The following is an 18137-nucleotide window of genomic DNA, read 5'->3' as shown; positions in this document are numbered from 1 at the left end:
AGCTAGTCCCCTTGCAGGGCTCCTCAAGGCTGGGTGAAGGGGGCTGGCCACACACCAGCACAGGGGGCAGAGGGGAAAGTCTCGGTGGCCTGAAGGGGAGGGAGGAGAGACCCAGCCAGCAAACAGCCCCTGGCCCAGGCACCCACCCCTCCGGGGGCAGCCCCTGCCCTACCTTTGCCCTTCTTGGCTGGCTCCTCGTGCTTCTTTCCCTTAGAGGGCGCCTCCCCCTCCGCTGGGGGCGCCCCATGGTGGGCGCTGGAGCCGCTGCTGCTCTTCTTCTTCTTCCTCTTGCCCCGAAGCCAGCTGAAAGCCCAGCGCAGGCTGGAGGAGCCAGACTTGGGCTTCTTCTTCTTTGGGGCCCCCTGCGCGGAAGGCACGTCCCCTTTTTCCTGCCCGCCAGCGGGGAGCCAGGTGCCCGCAGCCGCCGCAGGTGCCTCCTGCGAGCGCCTCCCGGACATCTCCGGGCAGGGGAGGATGGGTCGGAGAAAGCCCCGCTTCACCGGGAGAGCTCGCCTTGGCTACGCTCCGCCCGGGGGAGCCGCCGACCGACGCGAGCTCCCCATGCGGGGTGGGGGGAAGCGCCTCCCCTCCCCGTCTCCCGTGCCCCACGCCGGAGCCCCCTCTCCCGTGCGCCCCAGCTCCCCCCTCTGGATTCCTGGCAGCCGGGCTCCCGCCTCTCCCCTGGGCCCCCCTCACCTGCCCCGGGACTCCCCCCGCGCCTTAGCTCCCCCCGGGACTGTTCTCCTGCTCCGGGTCCGCTCTGCGCCCGGCTGCACCAGGCGCCAAGGAAGCAGCCGGGGAAAGTTTCTCCCGGACGGGCGGGCGTGTGTGGGGCGGGCGGGGCCTGCCGAGCGCGCTGGGGTGTGGAGAGGCTCTGCCCCCGGCCCCTCACTCCGCCTCCCCGGCTGCCCGGCCCGGGGCTCCGCGGACGCTCCGCGCAGGGCGCCCCGGAGCGGGGCCCGGGCTGGACGGCCCATCCCGGCCCGCTGGCCGGGGGAGCGCGGCGGCAGGTAGGAGCCGGCGGCGGCCTGGGGCGAATCGGTTGGTGGGACTGGTGGGGGGAGCTGCCTTGGGGAGGGAGAGGGGCTGAGCCCAAGGGTAGGGGGTGTGGGGCTAGGCAGCTGAGCTGCCCCTGAGGAAGGGGAGGTGCGTGGGTCAGAAGAGGGCTGTATTGTGGGGGACAGCAGGGGGCAGGTTAAGATGGGGGGGGGGGTCCTTAATCTCCTTCTCCAGGCTGGGGAGGGGCACCGTGCTTCCGAGCCAACCACCCCCTGCTCTGCGGAGGCTCCGAGCCCGGGAGCAGGCTGGGGAGAGAAAGGCCCCATTGTGACTGAGTCTGATTAGAGGGGAGCGGCGGGGCAAGGATTACACCAGCAGGATGCAGTGCCTGTCTCTGGGCAGGACGTAATCCCTCCCCCGCGTCCCCAACCCGGGTTTCTGCCTTCCCCTCTGCCTCCCCCACGCGCTTGCCCTGGTGTGTGTTTGGAGGAGGGGGTGTCTGCATTGAGATGGGTCTGTTTGATTACGGGGTCATCTTTAAACGTAATAATCACCGCATTTTATTGACCTTTTCCCTTTGCATTACATTAAAATTGGCTCCAGCCCCATCACATGGGAGCCTGGGGGTATGTCCAGCATCCTTTGTCAAAACCTCATCTCCCATTCTAGCCATGGTTGGTTTGGTCAGTTTTTTAAATCTAAAACCCCAGCAGTTATAGCATTACAATGGAAGTGAGCGTGGAGTCTATTGGTTAGAGCTGGGCACTATGAGCTCACATCTGGAGGACTGGGAGTTAGGACTCCTGGGTTCTACTACTGAGGTCTTGGACAGGAGTATAGTCTAATGGTTAGAGCAAGAGATTGGGAGTTCGATCTGTCTAATCTGCTGCCAATCAGCGGGATATCGGAGCACCTCCTGAATTCTTGATCATGGGCAAGTCTGTACCTCAGTTTCACTATCTGAAAAATGGTAAGTAAAAACATTTTAAGCATCACAACTCACCTTGCAGGGCCGTACAGGATCTTCAGAAGAGGTGCAAGTTATATATAATAACATAAAGTCAGTGCAAGAAAAATAGGAGGGAGAGGTTTCTTCCAATTTCATGACTGGTCTTTCCCCTTTTATTGCAGGCAGCCTGGTACCACACTGGTGCTTTGAACTGAAGTCCTGAAACTTGAGGTATCCTGGAAGCAAAGCACAGTCTTATTGTTTCATGAATGATGACAAAGCTAATAAAGGGGACACTTCCTGAGCATCGTTGGGGAACTGATAGCCTGGATGTGACCAGGGTCATTAACCCTCTGTTGGTCATTCATTCCTAGTAAATGCCTTGTGTCAAGCTGCTGGTTGTTGCTTATAAGTCTCAATTGGAAAATTAAAAGATATTGGGTCTTTAATTGTTTGATGCAGTTTTATTACTCTAGTTATAAAATAAGTAAATGTAAGATACACTGTGAGAAGAAAAGTTCTGCCTCTCGGGTGCAAAAAGCCCACATCTAGCAGAGCAGAGTTTACTTAAATTGTGTATGTCTGTCAGTATTATAAGTGGGTGGATACGAAGCTGGTGGTCAGATACCGTGGTGATGAAAGCCCTATAAATATCCACTAGAGATAGTGTTTAATCCCAGACAAATTTAAAACTCTCATGCATCCACCTATGCATGAGAGAAACAAACATTCCCAGACAGACACAAAACATTTAGGGGAAGGGGAATGTCAAAGCAGGCTGCCAAAATAGCTGCAGTATGAGTGTTGTGTATGCAAGCCAGGAGGATTGCTTGAATCATCCTCTGCTCTCAAGATTCCATTCATCTCCTAATGATGCATCCTAAAGCCACTGAAGGAGCTGTTATGCATCTTGTCAGAGCTATTAGTTGGCAGATCTTTGACATGATACATCGTAATGGCTAGCCATACATCCTGTCAGCCTGCAGTTTGCAATATTATTGTGGTAAAACAAAGGGGTGGGCTACAAATCTTGCAAGAAAGCAGAAGCTAATTTTCTGTGTTACAATGCTATGTGACGAACACGTTACCCATGTTTACGTTATTGTGCAGATGTATTTTCTAACTGTGTAGGCTGCCTGATCGCTCTTTAAAATGCAACCTTTCTTAGAGGCTCAAAACGTTCTGCCCAAATACTGATGACTTTTGCCAACTTGTAGAAATCGCTAGAAGGATTTTAAACCTCACCCTCTGGAAACTAGCCCCTGTCTCTGATGGGCTTCCCAGTGCGTGTTTGTAGAGCCCTGCAAATCAGCAGATATTCACAGACCATTTTTTGCAGATTGCGGCTCAGATGAGGATACAAATTTTGTATCTACATATCTGTTTACTGTATCTACTTCATTCAGTTCTTAAGGTGTGTATTCTGTGATTTGTACAATGCTGAGTGTCTTGTTGCTGCTTAACAAATAAGGCTTCTGGACTGAAAATGTGGATACTGACTGTGTATCCTGGATTTCCCCATGAGCAGGACTCTGATTCCCCAAACTTCAATTTTCTTCCACCCACACTGTCCCTCCTCTTAAACGTCTTCACATCTTTATTTAGATCTAAACTATGACTGAAGTAAACTATATTTTCTGATTGCTTCTAGTTTTGGCCCTTTCCTCGGCTTGCCTGTTTACTCCATGGCACATTTAATGTTATTTAGTGGCTACGGTGTCTTTACCCTCACCCTTCAATAAGGTCTTAGGTAAAATACTGCATCCATCCCCTTTCATCTCTCCTCCCCTTACACCAAAAGATCTGTGGCCTAGTTACTGACCCCTACAACCAGGTGCAATTTGTTCCACCTTAACTACTGTGGTTTGAGTGGCAACCTTGACATATTTCAGAGTAGCAGCCGTGTTAGTCTGTATTCGCAAAAAGAAAAGGAGTACTTATGGCACCTTAGAGACTAACAAATTTATTTGAGCATAAGCTTTCGTCAGCTGATGCATCCGATGAAGTGAGCTGTAGCTCATGAAAGCTTATGCTCAAATAAACTTGTTAACCTTGACATAGTCATCACTATACCCACAGGACTGCACCATGGCTCTACAATGATGGATTTCCTGGCCAACCTGGCCCCTCCAGCAGCCCAGCCCAAAGGAAATAATGATTATATGTAAAAAGAAAAGGAGGACTTGTGGCACCTTAGAGACTAACCAATTTATTTGAGCATAAGCTTTCGTGAGCTACAGCTCACTTCATCAGATGCTCCTGAAAGCTTATGCTCAAATAAATTGGTTAGTCTCTAAGGTGCCACAAGTCCTCCTTTTCTTTTTGCGAATACAGACTAACACGGCTGCTACTCTGAAACCAATGATTATATGTGAAATTCACATCTGAGAGAAGCAGCTGTGAGGGACTCTACCTGCAGAGCTTTTGCTGTGTGCCCATGGGAACAAGTCCATCCAACCCCACCTTGCACAGATCTGGGGTGTAAAAGCAGAACAAACGGGTTGTTTGTCATGAAAAGCGCATGTGACCAATTTAAAAATAACTGAACTTCGCAGGGGAAAAGCTAATCCCTAATTAGGGCTTTTTTTTTTTTTTTTTTTTTTTTTTAATACTTTCTGCTGCCGGCTCAAACTGCTAATGACTCAGGAGCCTTCTAAAAAGTGATTGTGTATTTCACATCTTTCCCCTCCTCAAGTGGCAACTGAACCTGTCTGAAAATAGCTTTGCACTCAGTTATGGGGCGTTGTCCAAATAATTATGAAGAGAGAGGCAAGAGAATAACAATTAGCCTGCAGGGAAATCTATCCCATTAGATGTGCTAGGGAGGCAAATGAGGGATAAAAACACCCTTTCTCGGATGATTTCTAGAGGGTGACAAAAATGCCCATGTGGTAACTGCAGCCCTTACGTCAGTCTTATTTTATAGCTATGGCCCGAATCTCACATTATAATAATTGTACCCAGCCCTCTGATTAGTGCTGTTCATTGCTGTGCAAGAGACCAAATGCTGTAAAGGTGCATTCACTTTGTTTAGGCATTTCCACAAGGGTCAGCTTAGCTCTCCCCCAAGCTAGTCTATTGTTAATGTCCTACTCAACATTCTCCTTTTATGGTCATGGCACTAGTTAGGGGAGTGAACTATAGGTACTGCTGACCTGTTTCTACTGCTGGAGTAGTCAGCACAACACTACAAGAGGACCCAGAGGCCATTGGGGGGGGCAAACTGCAGTTCTTCCCCAAAAGCCCTGCCTTGCAGAGTCCCATGAGGATTATCCTGCCTAGTCATTTGCAGTATTTACAAGCGGCAGCTGGAGAGGTGGTATGATGCTGTGGGTTCCACTGCCAGCAATGCACTCATGATACCCAGCTGTGTAATTCATTTTCTGCAGATGCAGCCAAGACCATTGCAAGGGTGTCAGAGTGCCTAGAGGAGATCAGCGTCTGGATAAAAAGCAGCTGGCTCAAACTCAGCCCAAGAAAGACCCAAGTGATGCCGGTTGGGAGAGGAAAATGTTTCCTGGCACAAGTCAGGACACTGGCCTCCCCTCCCACTAAAGGCATCTGCCCCCTATTTATTACAGCAGTGCAAAGCCTTGAAGTCCTGCTGGACTCATCACTAGCCCTGGTTGACCAGGTAGTGACAATCTCAAGGAACACCTTCCAGCGGCAGCTTGCTAGGGGACATTGCCCTTCTTCTCAGAGGAGGATCTGGACCCCCAGTGATCCATGCATTTATTACCCTGACTGGATTTCTGTAACTTACTCTATCTGGGGCTGAAAGTGGAAGCAATGCATAGGCTCCATTGTGTGCAGAATACAGCAGCCCGACCCCTCAGTGAGACCAGCCACTGACAGCACATCACCCCTGTGCACCAATCCCCCCTACTGGCTCCCAATCAATTTCTGCTGACAGTTCAAGGCGATGGGTCTAATTTACAAAATTGTCAGTGGGTCAGAACCCAGCTACATCAATGACCAAATCTCCATCCAAGACCAGACTACTTCGTCTGTGACAAAGCAGCTGGCAAAACCCAGGACAAGATGTGTGAGGGAAAAAGCTAAAGCATTTTCGTTCCTGGGGGCTCGACCATGGATTGAGCTATCGGAGGACATCAGAACACACTGCAGGATCCTCCTTTGTGACAGAGGTTTCTCACAACAACAGGAAGTTTTCTTTCTTATTAAAACTCCAGACAAACCCAAGCCAACTGTCCTTAAACTTGGGACAGGCAAAGAGCAGAATCCTCTGAAGTTTACTAGAGTCTTTGCAGTGCAGATCCAAAAGACCTATGCAGCATTTAAGAAGCTACAGTGATTGGGGAGAGGTGGGCAATAGAAAACTGTAAGACTGATGAAGTTCAGATGCTTTTTGCTGGGTTTTGTTTCCTCGTTGCCTCTAACGCTCCTTTCCCCCATTATTTTACCTATTTTAGGTACTACTATGGCCCTCATTATCCCAGTGTCTGAGCCCCTCGCAATCTTTAATTCATTTATCTTCACAAAACCCACAGTATTATTATCCCCATTTTATAGATGAGGAACCAAGGCACAGAGAGACTGAGTGACCTTTCCAAGGTTATATAGAGTAAGGTCGAATAAACATTGAAGCTGGGACTCAACTCCCAGGCTAGATCCCCAACCACTGGATCCTATTTCCTCTCCTATCATAGAGCCAGTGCCCCAAAATTAACACTGATCTTGCCTGCCAATCACTAATCTCATGGCCCCAGAGATTAAGGTTGAGAGGAGATATTTGCTGAGTCAGAATTTCCATGAAACATTTGGACAAAGAGAGGTTTCATTTCTGGCTTGTACTTTGAGCCTTATGGTCAATTTTTAAACAGAGAACATTGCTCTCTGACGTGCTGGCTGATCTGAGATGTTACGTCAGGAATAAGAGACAGGTCTGGTCGTTGCAGAAATTTGAATGTTCCTGTTATTTCCGCCCTCTGGTAAGGATCATCTTTAAATCAGGTAGAGCTTTGCTAGTGAAGAGGCAAAAATGAAACGGCAGTAACAGGAATGGGAACAAATGGGGCAGAATTTTAATGTCTTCTTTCTATGCATGTGCAGCTGAATTTCATGCTGGCCTGACAGCTCTGGAGCCTCGAGGGGTGAGATTTTTGAAGGTATTTAGGCATCTAAAGGTGCAGGTGGGCGTCTGTTGGGATTTTAAAATGCACCTCGGTGTCTAACTCCCATTAGTTTGCCCAACCTGCTCAGGTGCTTTTGTAATTCTCAGTACCTGCCTTCAGGCACTTAGGTACCTTTAAAAATTTGGCCCAAGGCCTCTATCAACAGAATGCGTAGAGGACACACAGAGATAGTGCAGGCTCCCTTCGCTTCCCAAACATTATTCAATCAGTGTACTTAGCCTGTGGGGCTTATTCAGTCCTGCCCCTGGCCTCACGGCTGAGACTCCCGGCGGGGGAGCCAACTGCCGTGGAACAGTTCCCCCCTCTCCCCCCAAATTTCCCTGATTAATGCAAAAATACCAGGTTAAACCAGTGTCCAGGGTGGGGTGTGTGCCCTTGAGCCTTAGGTCCAGCTGAGCTGTGCTTGGCCAGGATGGGGGTGCAAAAGTGACTATGTCACCTTTATACCCTTTCTCTGATGCTGGGGCCAGTTCATCCCCCAGTATGCGTTAGAGCAGCCTCAGGGCAGCTCTAACTTATGCCAGCTGGTAATTGCCCCCAGTGGGCTGTTAGATCATGTGGGGATCGTCAGAGAGCAGCAGTGTTCTGACCACTCCCCTCACTGTCCCCTGTCTCCACATTAGCCGGGCAGCTATGGATTTCTCCAGAGTGGCAAAAAGAGGCCATAGCATGAGCCAGATCTGGCCTGGTAGTCCCTCTCCTCCATCAGTCTAGATGTTCCCCCTTTAAATATGTGCTTTTAGAACAGCCCACCTTCAAATGAATCCCATTCAGATGCTGAATTCCCTGTGCCTTTGGTTTCCTCCCTCATGGGGACACCAGAGAGGCCATTCTCCCTGGGCCAGCTGTCTCTCCTCTGTTGATCTCGCCACATTAAGATTCAGTAACACATTCTTTATACCTGCACTGAGGCTGCACTACAAGGTTCAGATCAGGAGGCACAGTTGTTCTTGCCCTCTGACCTGAGCAGTCCCGCCTAACTAATCTGCTCAGGACACCTCAGCTTTTCATCTCCTAGGTCACTGCAAACACCTCGCAGCTATAACTCACGGAGTCCCAGGAGTTGGAAAGAATCCACCCCAAGGTTCCTGCCAATTTTTACCTGTATTTCTCTCTTCACCCAGCTGTGTGTGGAAAGTGTATCTTGATCTGTGTCCTGCCCAGACAGGCACTAGCTCTGGGCTCCCTCACAGCTGGGTGTGCCGGCTGGAACAAAAATGATATGGCAACTTCCAGGGCCTGAGAGGTGTTTCTGACACTTCTGTGCCTGTTTTGAGTACAAACTTTTTGCCGAAGGGAACCTGGCAGTGATAGGAGTGGTCCAGTCTGTGCATCTGCTCTAACAGTTGCCCCAAGAGATGGAAAAACCTAGCTAAGAGTCTTTTACACAAGCACTTAGGCACCACAGTGGCTGTTAGCTGAGCTCAGACTATCCATGAATCATTGCAATTGTTTGGGAGGGGAAATGTCTAACGGTTAGAGCAAGGGGGCCTGGGTGTCATATCCCTGGATTCTCTTCTCAATTCTGTTCCTGAGTTGGACAAGCCACTTACTCGCTCTGTGCCTCAGTTTACCCATTTGTTAAATGGAAACAGTACTACTTCACAGGAGCATGGAGGTTAAATAATTAATGCTAACCAATTAATCAGTATAATTTATTGGGGCCTAAAACTCCATTTTCAGTCAGTCACAGATTATTTATTAAGTGTACTGCATTAGTGCCTGGGAACCCCACTCATAGACCAGAACCCCATTGTGCTAGGTGCAGTACAGACACAAAACAAAAAGACGGACCCTCCCCCAAAGAACTGACAATCAAGCTAGGGGTAGTCAAGAGGTAGGCGGGGAGCCAAATCTAGACTGCCAGATGCTTTTGAACAGACCACAGAATCTTTTTATTTACCTATTATCCTCTTTATTGTTATTATTTTTGTATTATTTTCTTTGGAGTCTGGAACTTGACTATACCTTGACCAAGAAACTTGGACCTTGACAAAAAAGAATTGATTCCTTTACCCCTGAGTAAGCAATCACAGATGTGTCAGCTTAGTTCTTCAGAACCACTGTCACTTGGGACAAGCTTTACAAACTCTGGTGATGATTCTCCGTGCTGCAAGGCATAGAGACACTGACGGGGGCAGGAATGGAATACTCCCAGTGAAAGGGACTCCACACCGCAGTCGGGCCAAACTAGTATCGGGGTTGGGGAGTGGGGACAGGGAGGGGGAGTGCTTAGACCACTGCTGCTCTCTGGTGAGCCCCATCTGATCTAGCAGCCCTTTGTGAGTCATTACCAGCTAAATTGGAGCTGCCCGCAGGCCATTCTAACTTCTGATCTGAATGGGTTTTTCCCAAGCATTCCAAAATCATGTGATTAACTTCAAATTCAGGAGGGTTTTTTGCGGGAGGAAAATAATACATTCTTGTCCTTTTGCCTTCTGGTGTTGGAGCCTTTAGGCTGAACTTGGGGTCACATTTTCAAGCTTTTCTCTGCAAACTACAGGGACTAGAAACTTACTGTTTATTTTTTAAATGGAGGCTGAGACTCATGTACTCACCTCACTCCAATAGCAGGGGCCTTAAAGGCAAACATCAAATAGCGTGAGATTAATGGTGGCCACACTGCCACCAGCACGGAACATCTGGAGCAGCTGTTTGCTAGCCCAACTCCCACCCGCAGGAGTGTCAGGAAGGGTCGGGGTAAGCAGAGCACACTGGACTACAGCTATTCTCAACTTCCCAAGGCCCATAAGACCCTAAATACAGAGGAAGCTGCATGGTCCCCAAGTGGCTCCACAACACAGGGAGTGTAAAAGAGAGTTAAAGCCCCCCTTTGCCTCACCCACCCCCACTTTTTATTCCTGTGCTCAGCTCAGGGACAGACTAACGAAGAATCGTGGCCTTTCATTCTTGTTTCAGGAATTTTGTACGTGGTCTGTTCGGGACATAAGCCCCTTGTTGCAGGGACGTTGTCTTTCATTGGGTTCTGTACAGCACCAGGCACACTAGCCAAGATCCCTAAGTAATCACACAAAGCGCTCAACAGGTTTTTCATTACAAAGCAAACACACTGTAACTCGTGATGAACATACAGGGAGGGGTTTGTCAGGGGTTTGGAACGATAGATAAAAGTTTGCAATTTAGAAAGGTGTTTTAGAAAAGAACATTTGAAAAACATCCCATTCAATTGCCATGTGCATTGTGTGTGCTCCTTTGTAAAACAGGGATAATGACGTGGCCCCTCTCTGGTAAGGTGCTTCGGGAGCTCTGGATGAGAAGCACCATATCAGTGCTAAATGTTATTTCCTTCCCCATCTCTAGTGATTGCACCAGGATGTAAGTGCGTAAACAGCAGCGTTTTCCTTTCTAATCAGACTGCTCCATTCAGTGATATGCAAGCCAGGGCTGCTGATGCCCCACTTTATAGCCGGGTAAGTGATTGTATTGTCACAGTTGTTGAATAGCATCATCGCTACATGAATCATTCAGGCCAAGGGAGCAGATTATAGAGGACACAGCTTCTGTTTACACACAAATAGCTTGTCATTCAGTAAAGAGGGGGCAGGAAACACAGAAAAGTACATGACATTTTAGAAGGGCTGTCTGTCCGTCTAAGGCCGTGGTTTTCAACCTTTTTTCATTTGCGGATCCCTTTGGAAATTTCAGACACGGTCTGCCGACCCTAGGTTGAAAACCACTGTATTATGGTAATGACAACCTTTCGCAGACCCCTTAAACATAGTCTGTGGACCCCCAGGAGTCTGCAGACCTCAGGTTGAAAACCACTGGTCTAAGGCATTTCCCGTGTGCCCATCAGTATAGTATCTAGATGCTATAGGATCTGATGGGCATGGGATTTGATAACACGCTATTGTTGACACATCAAATGTCTACACTTTCTAAAGTTTGCTACAGCCTAATAGTGAGGGTTTGAATTAGGTTAAGGTGCAGCTCCCAAACGAGGGACAAAGCAGCAGGGCTGCCTCGCATCTGCCCCCAGCTTGCTGTCGTTCAGCTACATGGACATCTGTGCAGCCTGGCCCCGATCCAGGAACACATGCCTATTCAGGATAGCACCTAAGCATGTGACTAAGCCCCACTGTCTTCAATGGAACTTAAGTGAATGCTTGAAGTGAAAAAGTCAATTACGTGCCTTCCTGAATCAGGCCTGGGGTGTGTTGATCTGGCACCACTTTGTTTCAGCCAGGAGCTGGTTAGCCGTTGGGACATGGCTTACGCAAATGACCCTCCCATGAGCCCTTGGAATGAACGGTGAGTGTGGCCGAAACTCCTGCAAACCCACAAGTTGCAAGACAAAAGACAAGCAGCTGCAGTGAGGAGGAGGGCTCAGAAAGCTTTGGGAAATGTGTCTGTGAACATTATTAGTGAATGGCAATCAGGAGGACATTGTCAAAAGACAGCTCATAATTTTGGAATCAAGGCATTGTTGTTCCAAACTTTCCCTCAGCAGCATGACCCTGAAAGCTCTTTGCTAGCTCCATCCGTGCACACTTTTCATGAGCACAGTGGGTTGTCAATAATGTGGGGTTGTTATCAAGGGCTGGGCTCTGTCTTCAGCAGTTTGGTCATGTCGGGTTGCTCATGCGTGCTGAGCTGCACGCACACACATGTTTATTAGTGTAGGGTTGTATGTGATTGCTGGGCTATACACGCTCACATTTATTATTGTAGGGTTGGTCTTGGGGTTGTAGTACCAGAGATTGCATTGAGGTTTTGGCTGCTTTAGACAAAAGAGCACCGACAAACGTTTTGCAAAAGAATCTGAACATGACATACACTCTGCATGGAGAAATAAAGGGAAGAGAACATCATTTTGATTTTGGACCTACCAGCTTTAATGTCATCTACTGAATAGAAGTTCAACTCGTGTGCATGGCCTTACCTGATTTTTGGAGGTCCCAGCTTTGAAGCAAAACTGTAAGAATTAAGACAGGAGGTAAGTTTCTCTCCCATGTGTTTGGGGGTCAAACATTGCCAATTCCCAGCCTCCTGCAGCCTCTTCTTTCTGCAGGACTGGGAGCATCCTCACAACACAGTCTGGCGCCTGAACCTGCTTCTGTGAAGTGTGTGGAGCCATCGGGACAAGGAAGCAGTGGGAAGGCGAAGCCTCAGTGCCACCAACATGAGCAAAAGGATTGTGTGGAGGATACTTCGTGGCACAAGGGAAAGGAATGGGGCTTGCTCTGCCCAGCCTCAGTGTGAGCAGACCCCCACCCAGAAGACACAGGAGTTCTGTGGTGTAGCGACTACGGCTATTACTGTTATTTGTATAACAGTAGCACTAAAAGGCCCCCAGCTGATATCAGCATCCCATTGTGTTAGGTGCTGTATAGACACAGAGGGAGAGACAGTCTATACCTCAAAGAGCTTACAGCATAAATAGACAAGACAGACAAAGGATGGGAGACGATACAGAGGAGAAGTGACTTGCCACAGGGTTACCCAGCAGGTCAATAGAAGAGTTAGGAACAGAACCCAGGTTTCCTGAGTCCCAGCCTACTGCCCTACCCATTGGACCATTGGTCAGCCCCTCCCTGCTGCAGCTTTTTTGCTTTTCTTGGAGAAAAACGTGGCTCCAACCCTTCAGGCCAGATTTCGCCCTTCCACTTTGCCGAGAATTGAGGCTGAGCTAGAGCAGGCTAGAGGAGCTGCAAAGTGGGCTCCCACCTAGCCCTAGCCCCAGTGCTCTCAGGGTCCCCATCCCCTCACTGAGTCTTCTCATAGCTCTCTCCCTCAGTCACTGTGGAAAGAGCTTCCCCGTCCAGCCACATGGGTCGCTGAGAACAGTTCGCTGTGGTGGGTGGGGATGGGAGGGGATTTGGCTGAAGGAAGGCTGGGCAAATGCAGCAATGGGAAATATTATTAACACCTCCAAGGTGGGAGGGGGCTGGCTCTGCCCCTCTCAACCCCAGATCCCCCTGCCTTACTCTGGGAGGGGGCTGATTCTCTGATTCTCATCCCCCAAGCCCTCCTGTCTCACCCAGGCAGGGGGCTGTCTCTGCCCCTGTAAACCCCAGAGCCCCCTTTCTCCTCCTCTGAAGCTCTCCCCCTACCCCTAACCTTGAGCCCCCACTCTCCCCAGGGTCTGCCTTTGCACTTCGCAAATGTTGTCATGAGAAAGCCCCTTTCTGCATCTCCCTTCCCTTTAAGCCAGTAGGGACGACAGAAAGGGCCTAGGCAACTGGGAGAAGCTAAAAAACGCCCGTGATTGTAACCTCCCTGCGGGCCCCAGCTCCGGGTGCCCCGTTCCCCACAGTCACTCTATTGTCTGCACACAGACAAGCTACAAGCTCCTTCAGGAACATGGGAAATAGTGGGTGGTTGGCAGCCTTGACCTCTTCCCTTTCATCTTTCACCCCCGCTCCACCACGGCCAGATGAGTTTTTAGTCTATTTTCTCCTCTTTTCCTTCCCCCTCCTCCTCCTCCTCCCCCTGTCTCCCGAGCGTCCTCCTGGGGTCTCCATCCGCTCGGTCTCCCAGTCCAGGCGCCTACCCAAGAGCTCTTGATCTGATTCCCACATACAGCGTTGGAAGTTTTGAACCGGGTTGCAAGTCTCTGTAGTGAAGGGTTGGATGCCAGACCCCCAGGACAGGAGAGGAAGCCTCCTGCAGACCAGCTACAAACAACTCGCCCAGCCAGTGGCAACAGGCCTCCTCTGGATATTTGGCATAATTCAGAACAGCTGCTGGAAATGAATTCCATGATTAAATGTGGAGAGCGAGCTCCTCTGGGGGTGGGGGGGTGGCAGCTCCAAGCCACTGGAGCAGGGAGCCAGAGCATGGTCCCTTAATATCCACCTCAGGCTACGTTGCCTCAGGGGTGTGGAGATGCCCATGAATGAACGTGGACACAATTGTCCTCCCAGTCTGCTACAGAGGGTGCAGAGCAAAGGACCATTGGTGCAGCCCTCACCACAATTAATCCTATTTACCCCTTTCTGTTGGAGGATCCCAAAGTGTTTTACTGATTTAATCCCAAACAACCCCTCCAGTGAGGGAAGTAAGCATCACCCTCAGTCACAGATGGGGAAACTAAGGCGCGGAGTAGGGAAAGGGGCAGAGCTGGGAACAGAACCTCTGTTCCCACTTCCCAAGCCAAGGTTGTAACCACAAGGCCCACTCCCCACGAAGGAGTCCTGGGATGAAGGAACATGGGAGCTGCGTAGACCTTCTCACTCTAGGACAAGGCGTTCCCCTCAGCCCTGGGCTGCACTGACTGAACAGCATGGAAACACCACACTCCCTTGTCTCCTAGAATTAACTACTGTCCTGCTCAGTGAATTAACCTCAGCTGGTTCTAAGCCTCCTGGGAAAGGGTTTGCTCTGCTCAGAGGTTCCCAAATACCTTCCTATCTTATCAGTCTGGTTAGCTCGCCCTGCCCCTTTCTAGAGCAATCAGGGAGGGCCTGCAGCTCCTGTGATTACCTCCCATCATCTCAACACTGCATTTACATTCCCTTCCTGCAAATCACATGAAATTAAAGCAAATCAACAACACGATTATGCCCATCACATGCAACCAAACGCACAGAGGGATGGGATGACGCCCATTGGATAAGGATGAGTCTGTGACATGAAGCAACAGATCTAGGCAAGGTGATGCTTCAGACAAACCCCCCATCCTCAGCAAGGGCCCCCCGAGGGTTCACTTTGGTGCATTAGGTAAGGAGCCAGTGCACTGCCTCCTCACCGCACAGCCTTAATATATTGGACCACATTCATCCCTGATGTAACAAATGAAGGCAATGGAGTTACACCAGAAATCAACATGGCCCATATTGCTTTGTACATGGATTGCCTGGGGGGGTTAAAGAGTTTAAACTAATTAACTAGTTATAGTACTTACAAGTTATACGGTTGCAAACTGTCCTCTTTCTAATTGTATCTGTCTGTGTTCGTTCACAGCGCACCCATCAGTGCCGTATCTCAGCATCAATGTGTACTCACATGTTGGAACATGTACAAAAGGTGTATTTAAAGATTCATGCACACCACAAGCTCACACAAGGTTGGCCACACCCTCTCACTAGAATCCTAGGGGAGAGGGTGATGGGAGTGGTGAACAAACTGTACTGATTTTCTAAAATAGAGACTTTTACAAAAACTTTCTCCTGCATCCTCCGACTTTCCTCTCCTGCAGATCAGTGAGAGGAAGAGTAGCCTCTCGCAGAGTCCCCAGCTGAGATAGAGGAGATACTGAGAGGCATGAGTGGAGGGTGTCGCAGGCCAGGGGAGGCTGAGCCTCCCCAAACAGCTCTGCATGGCCCCACCCACACTCCACCCCAAGGCCCCCTCCTGCTTCCCAGGGCACTCTTCCCCTGGGGCCAGGCTGGGGCAGGGGCTAGGTGGGGCTGGTCTGTAGCGTGCGACTCTGGGCAGCTGGAGCCATGCCACCCACCTGACCGATGCTCCGGGCCTGGGAGCACTCGGGTGGCTTGGGGCTGGGGTGAGGGCCTGGTGGCCGTGGGGGGGCTCTGGTGTGAGGGGTGGGGCCTCAGGCAGAAGAGGCAGGGCCAGTGGTTCACACACCACCCATGCTGAGAGCTATAGCAATCATAAGGGTTTGTTTTAAACACAGGAGATAAGCTCTGGGCCAACCAGCAGAAGGCAACAATGGTCAGGGGTAGGGGGTCATAGATTGCATAGGCCAATCTCTGCAAATCAGGATGATGCAGGCAACAGGAGAGAGGGTCATACGTGGGGATGGGAATGGGTCTGAAACAACAGACCCATGAAGACGGGTAGCAGACGAGTCTAGAACAGAATTGCAGTGAGCAGCTAAAGGCTTTACTGGGACTGTTCCATTCCTCTTTGCTGCCTCGCCAGCAGAGCGGATGTTGCGATATTGTATTGCACTGGGAGAGCAAAGTCACTCGCATGCCAAGAGAAATACACACAGAATGAGAACAAAGGAGCCAATGAGGGCCACACCCTGGAATTAAGAACAAGGGCTGCACTATTTGAGTCACATCACTCAGCTACTCCCCCATGAGGTCTTGGGAGACCTCCGGTATCAGTGCAGGAAAGAGGCGGCCACACACACAGCCAGAACTAGGGAAACACCCAGATGCGCACACACAGTCAGAGACGCACAAACAGTCATGGAAACACAGGCTGAGTGTCATGGAAACACACATACAGAGGCAGAGGGACGCCCAGGGTCACAGAGAAGCAAGAAAGACACAGTCAGGGAGGCAAACATACACAGTCAAGGAGATGCACAGAAACACAGAATCAGTCAGGAAAGCACATGGCGAACCAGGGAAACACACTGAGCTAGAAGTAGGAAACAGACACTCATACAGAGTCAGGGAGGTGCACAGGGAAACACACAGAGATGACCAAGGAGATCCACAGCGACACACAAAGGGCACACACAAGGCAAGTAGACACACAGACAGGGCCTCCCATCTACAGTATCAAGGCCACACGCTGAGTATGTGCCAGACAAAAACACACAGAGTCAAGGAGGTGCATGGGCTCACACATCCATACACACAAGTGTCCAGCACTGGAGCTATCATGCACTCAGGCATGCTGAGACCAAGTGCCGAGTTGTTATGCCCACGGGAAGCCATCTAGCTGGCTGGTCTTTCCTCAGCGTTGAGTCAGGATTCGCAAAAGGATCTTTCTCACCTCTCGATGTCAGAGCAAACCTCAGCAAAGCGAGAGCTGCTGCAGAGGACAAACTCCAGGGGTGCCCCGTTCCTGAAATCTCTCTCCACTAAGCAGTCCGGTCCCCAAAACTGCCCTGACAGCAGTTTAGCTTTATGTGATGTCCATGGGCACCCAGAATAGAAGCTGCAGTGTGAGGATGATTTTAAGCTCCTTAGGGTAGTAACGTTCCCTTCTTATGTGTCACAAGATGCACCACAAATACCGCACAGACTATGCAGAACACTGGGGAGAGGATGAATCAGACCCCCAACATCCCTGTTCCCAGGTTGCCACAAGCCTTCCTGTAGTACCAGCTGCCTGGCAGCCAGTCATGGAGAAGCCTGGAGCAGAAATGAGTTCCCTGCAAGCAAAGGACTCCACTCTGCTTCCTCAGCCTCCCCTCATCCCATGAGCACGGCTAGGCAGTATCCCTTTAAAATTAAAACGACCCTGCCGAGGTGCTGGGATGTCCCAGGGGCAGGGGAAAGGCCTGTGTTTTCAGTTGCTGTCTGAGGACATGTCCCAGTTGCTACAGAGAGAAAGTATTTGGAAGCAGAGAGCTCACACGCAGATGTGTCAGAGCTGCGGCATGTGCCCCAAGCGGAGACTTCATTGAAGAGCCCTCAGGAGCACCTCATCCATTTTCTCTTCTGCACAGTAGAAGGAGAGGACACGCCCACCCCCAGCTTTTCTTGGTCCTTGTTGGATGCTTCCCACTCCCACCGACTGCCATAGTCCGTGGAGCCCACCACACTCTGCCTGCACCATTTCTGAGAGGGATTCTGCTGCTGGGATGGGAGCCCCTGCCAGCTCTCCAATAGCTAGAGCTCCTATACCATCCCCCTACAGTGCCTCCTGCTGGAAAATGATGGGACCGGTGTAGCAGTGAGCACATCCTACCAGTATTCAAATACCATCTGCTGGAAGAGGTCTTTATTGTAGCAGCTCTAAACTCATCCTGCATGTTGAGTTACAGACAGCGTCCAGCTCAGTGGGAAATCCTGCAGAACACTATTCAGATAGCAAGAGCTCACTGGGGAAGAAGACGACCTGGTTAAAGGAGAGCTTCCCTGTAGAAGGAGGAGCAGACTGCCTCATTCCCTCTCTAAAGGCCCAGGCCTGCAAAGTAGGGCGCACCCCCATCTCCTATGGTCAGGGCCATAAAACACTCACAGGGGGACAAAATGAGGAGGTTATGATGGGGTTGAATGGAAAGGGAGGTGAGGGCCAGCTGATGGCAAATGGGAGTGGAGGTAGGAGCAGACAATAATGAGTGGCAAGGGAGGAGGTGAGATCCTGAACGGAGGAGGGCAGGCAAGAGAATTATGGCTCCCTGTTCCAGAATAAACTAGTCA

At 50.2% G+C, this 18137-nt stretch overlaps 2 protein-coding genes across 2 annotated transcripts in view; one reads left to right on the top strand and one right to left on the bottom strand.

Annotated features, from left to right (window-relative positions):
* Positions 1-458, bottom strand: part of KIAA1522 (KIAA1522 ortholog) — a 56684-nt gene extending 56226 nt beyond the window's left edge. Inside the window, exon 1 of the mRNA XM_037882000.2 lies at positions 173-458. Within this exon, the coding sequence (XP_037737928.1) occupies positions 173-458 (286 nt within the window). The remainder of the gene's footprint in view (positions 1-172) is intronic.
* The window catches only part of LOC119563990 (translation initiation factor IF-2-like), a 52199-nt gene extending 49802 nt beyond the window's left edge, over positions 1-2397 (top strand). The window contains exons 4-5 of the mRNA XM_043532435.1: positions 215-1010; positions 2131-2397. Coding sequence (XP_043388370.1) covers positions 215-1010; positions 2131-2158 — 824 coding nt within the window. The 3' untranslated portion in view covers positions 2159-2397. The remainder of the gene's footprint in view (positions 1-214; positions 1011-2130) is intronic.
* Positions 2398-18137: the final 15740 nt, after the last annotated feature.

The sequence above is a fragment of the Chelonia mydas genome, chromosome 19, assembly GCF_015237465.2.
Source record: "Chelonia mydas isolate rCheMyd1 chromosome 19, rCheMyd1.pri.v2, whole genome shotgun sequence".
Classification (NCBI taxonomy): domain Eukaryota; kingdom Metazoa; phylum Chordata; order Testudines; family Cheloniidae; genus Chelonia; species Chelonia mydas.
Note: the sequence above shows the minus strand (reverse complement) of the source record. Positions and strands in the feature narration are given on the sequence as shown.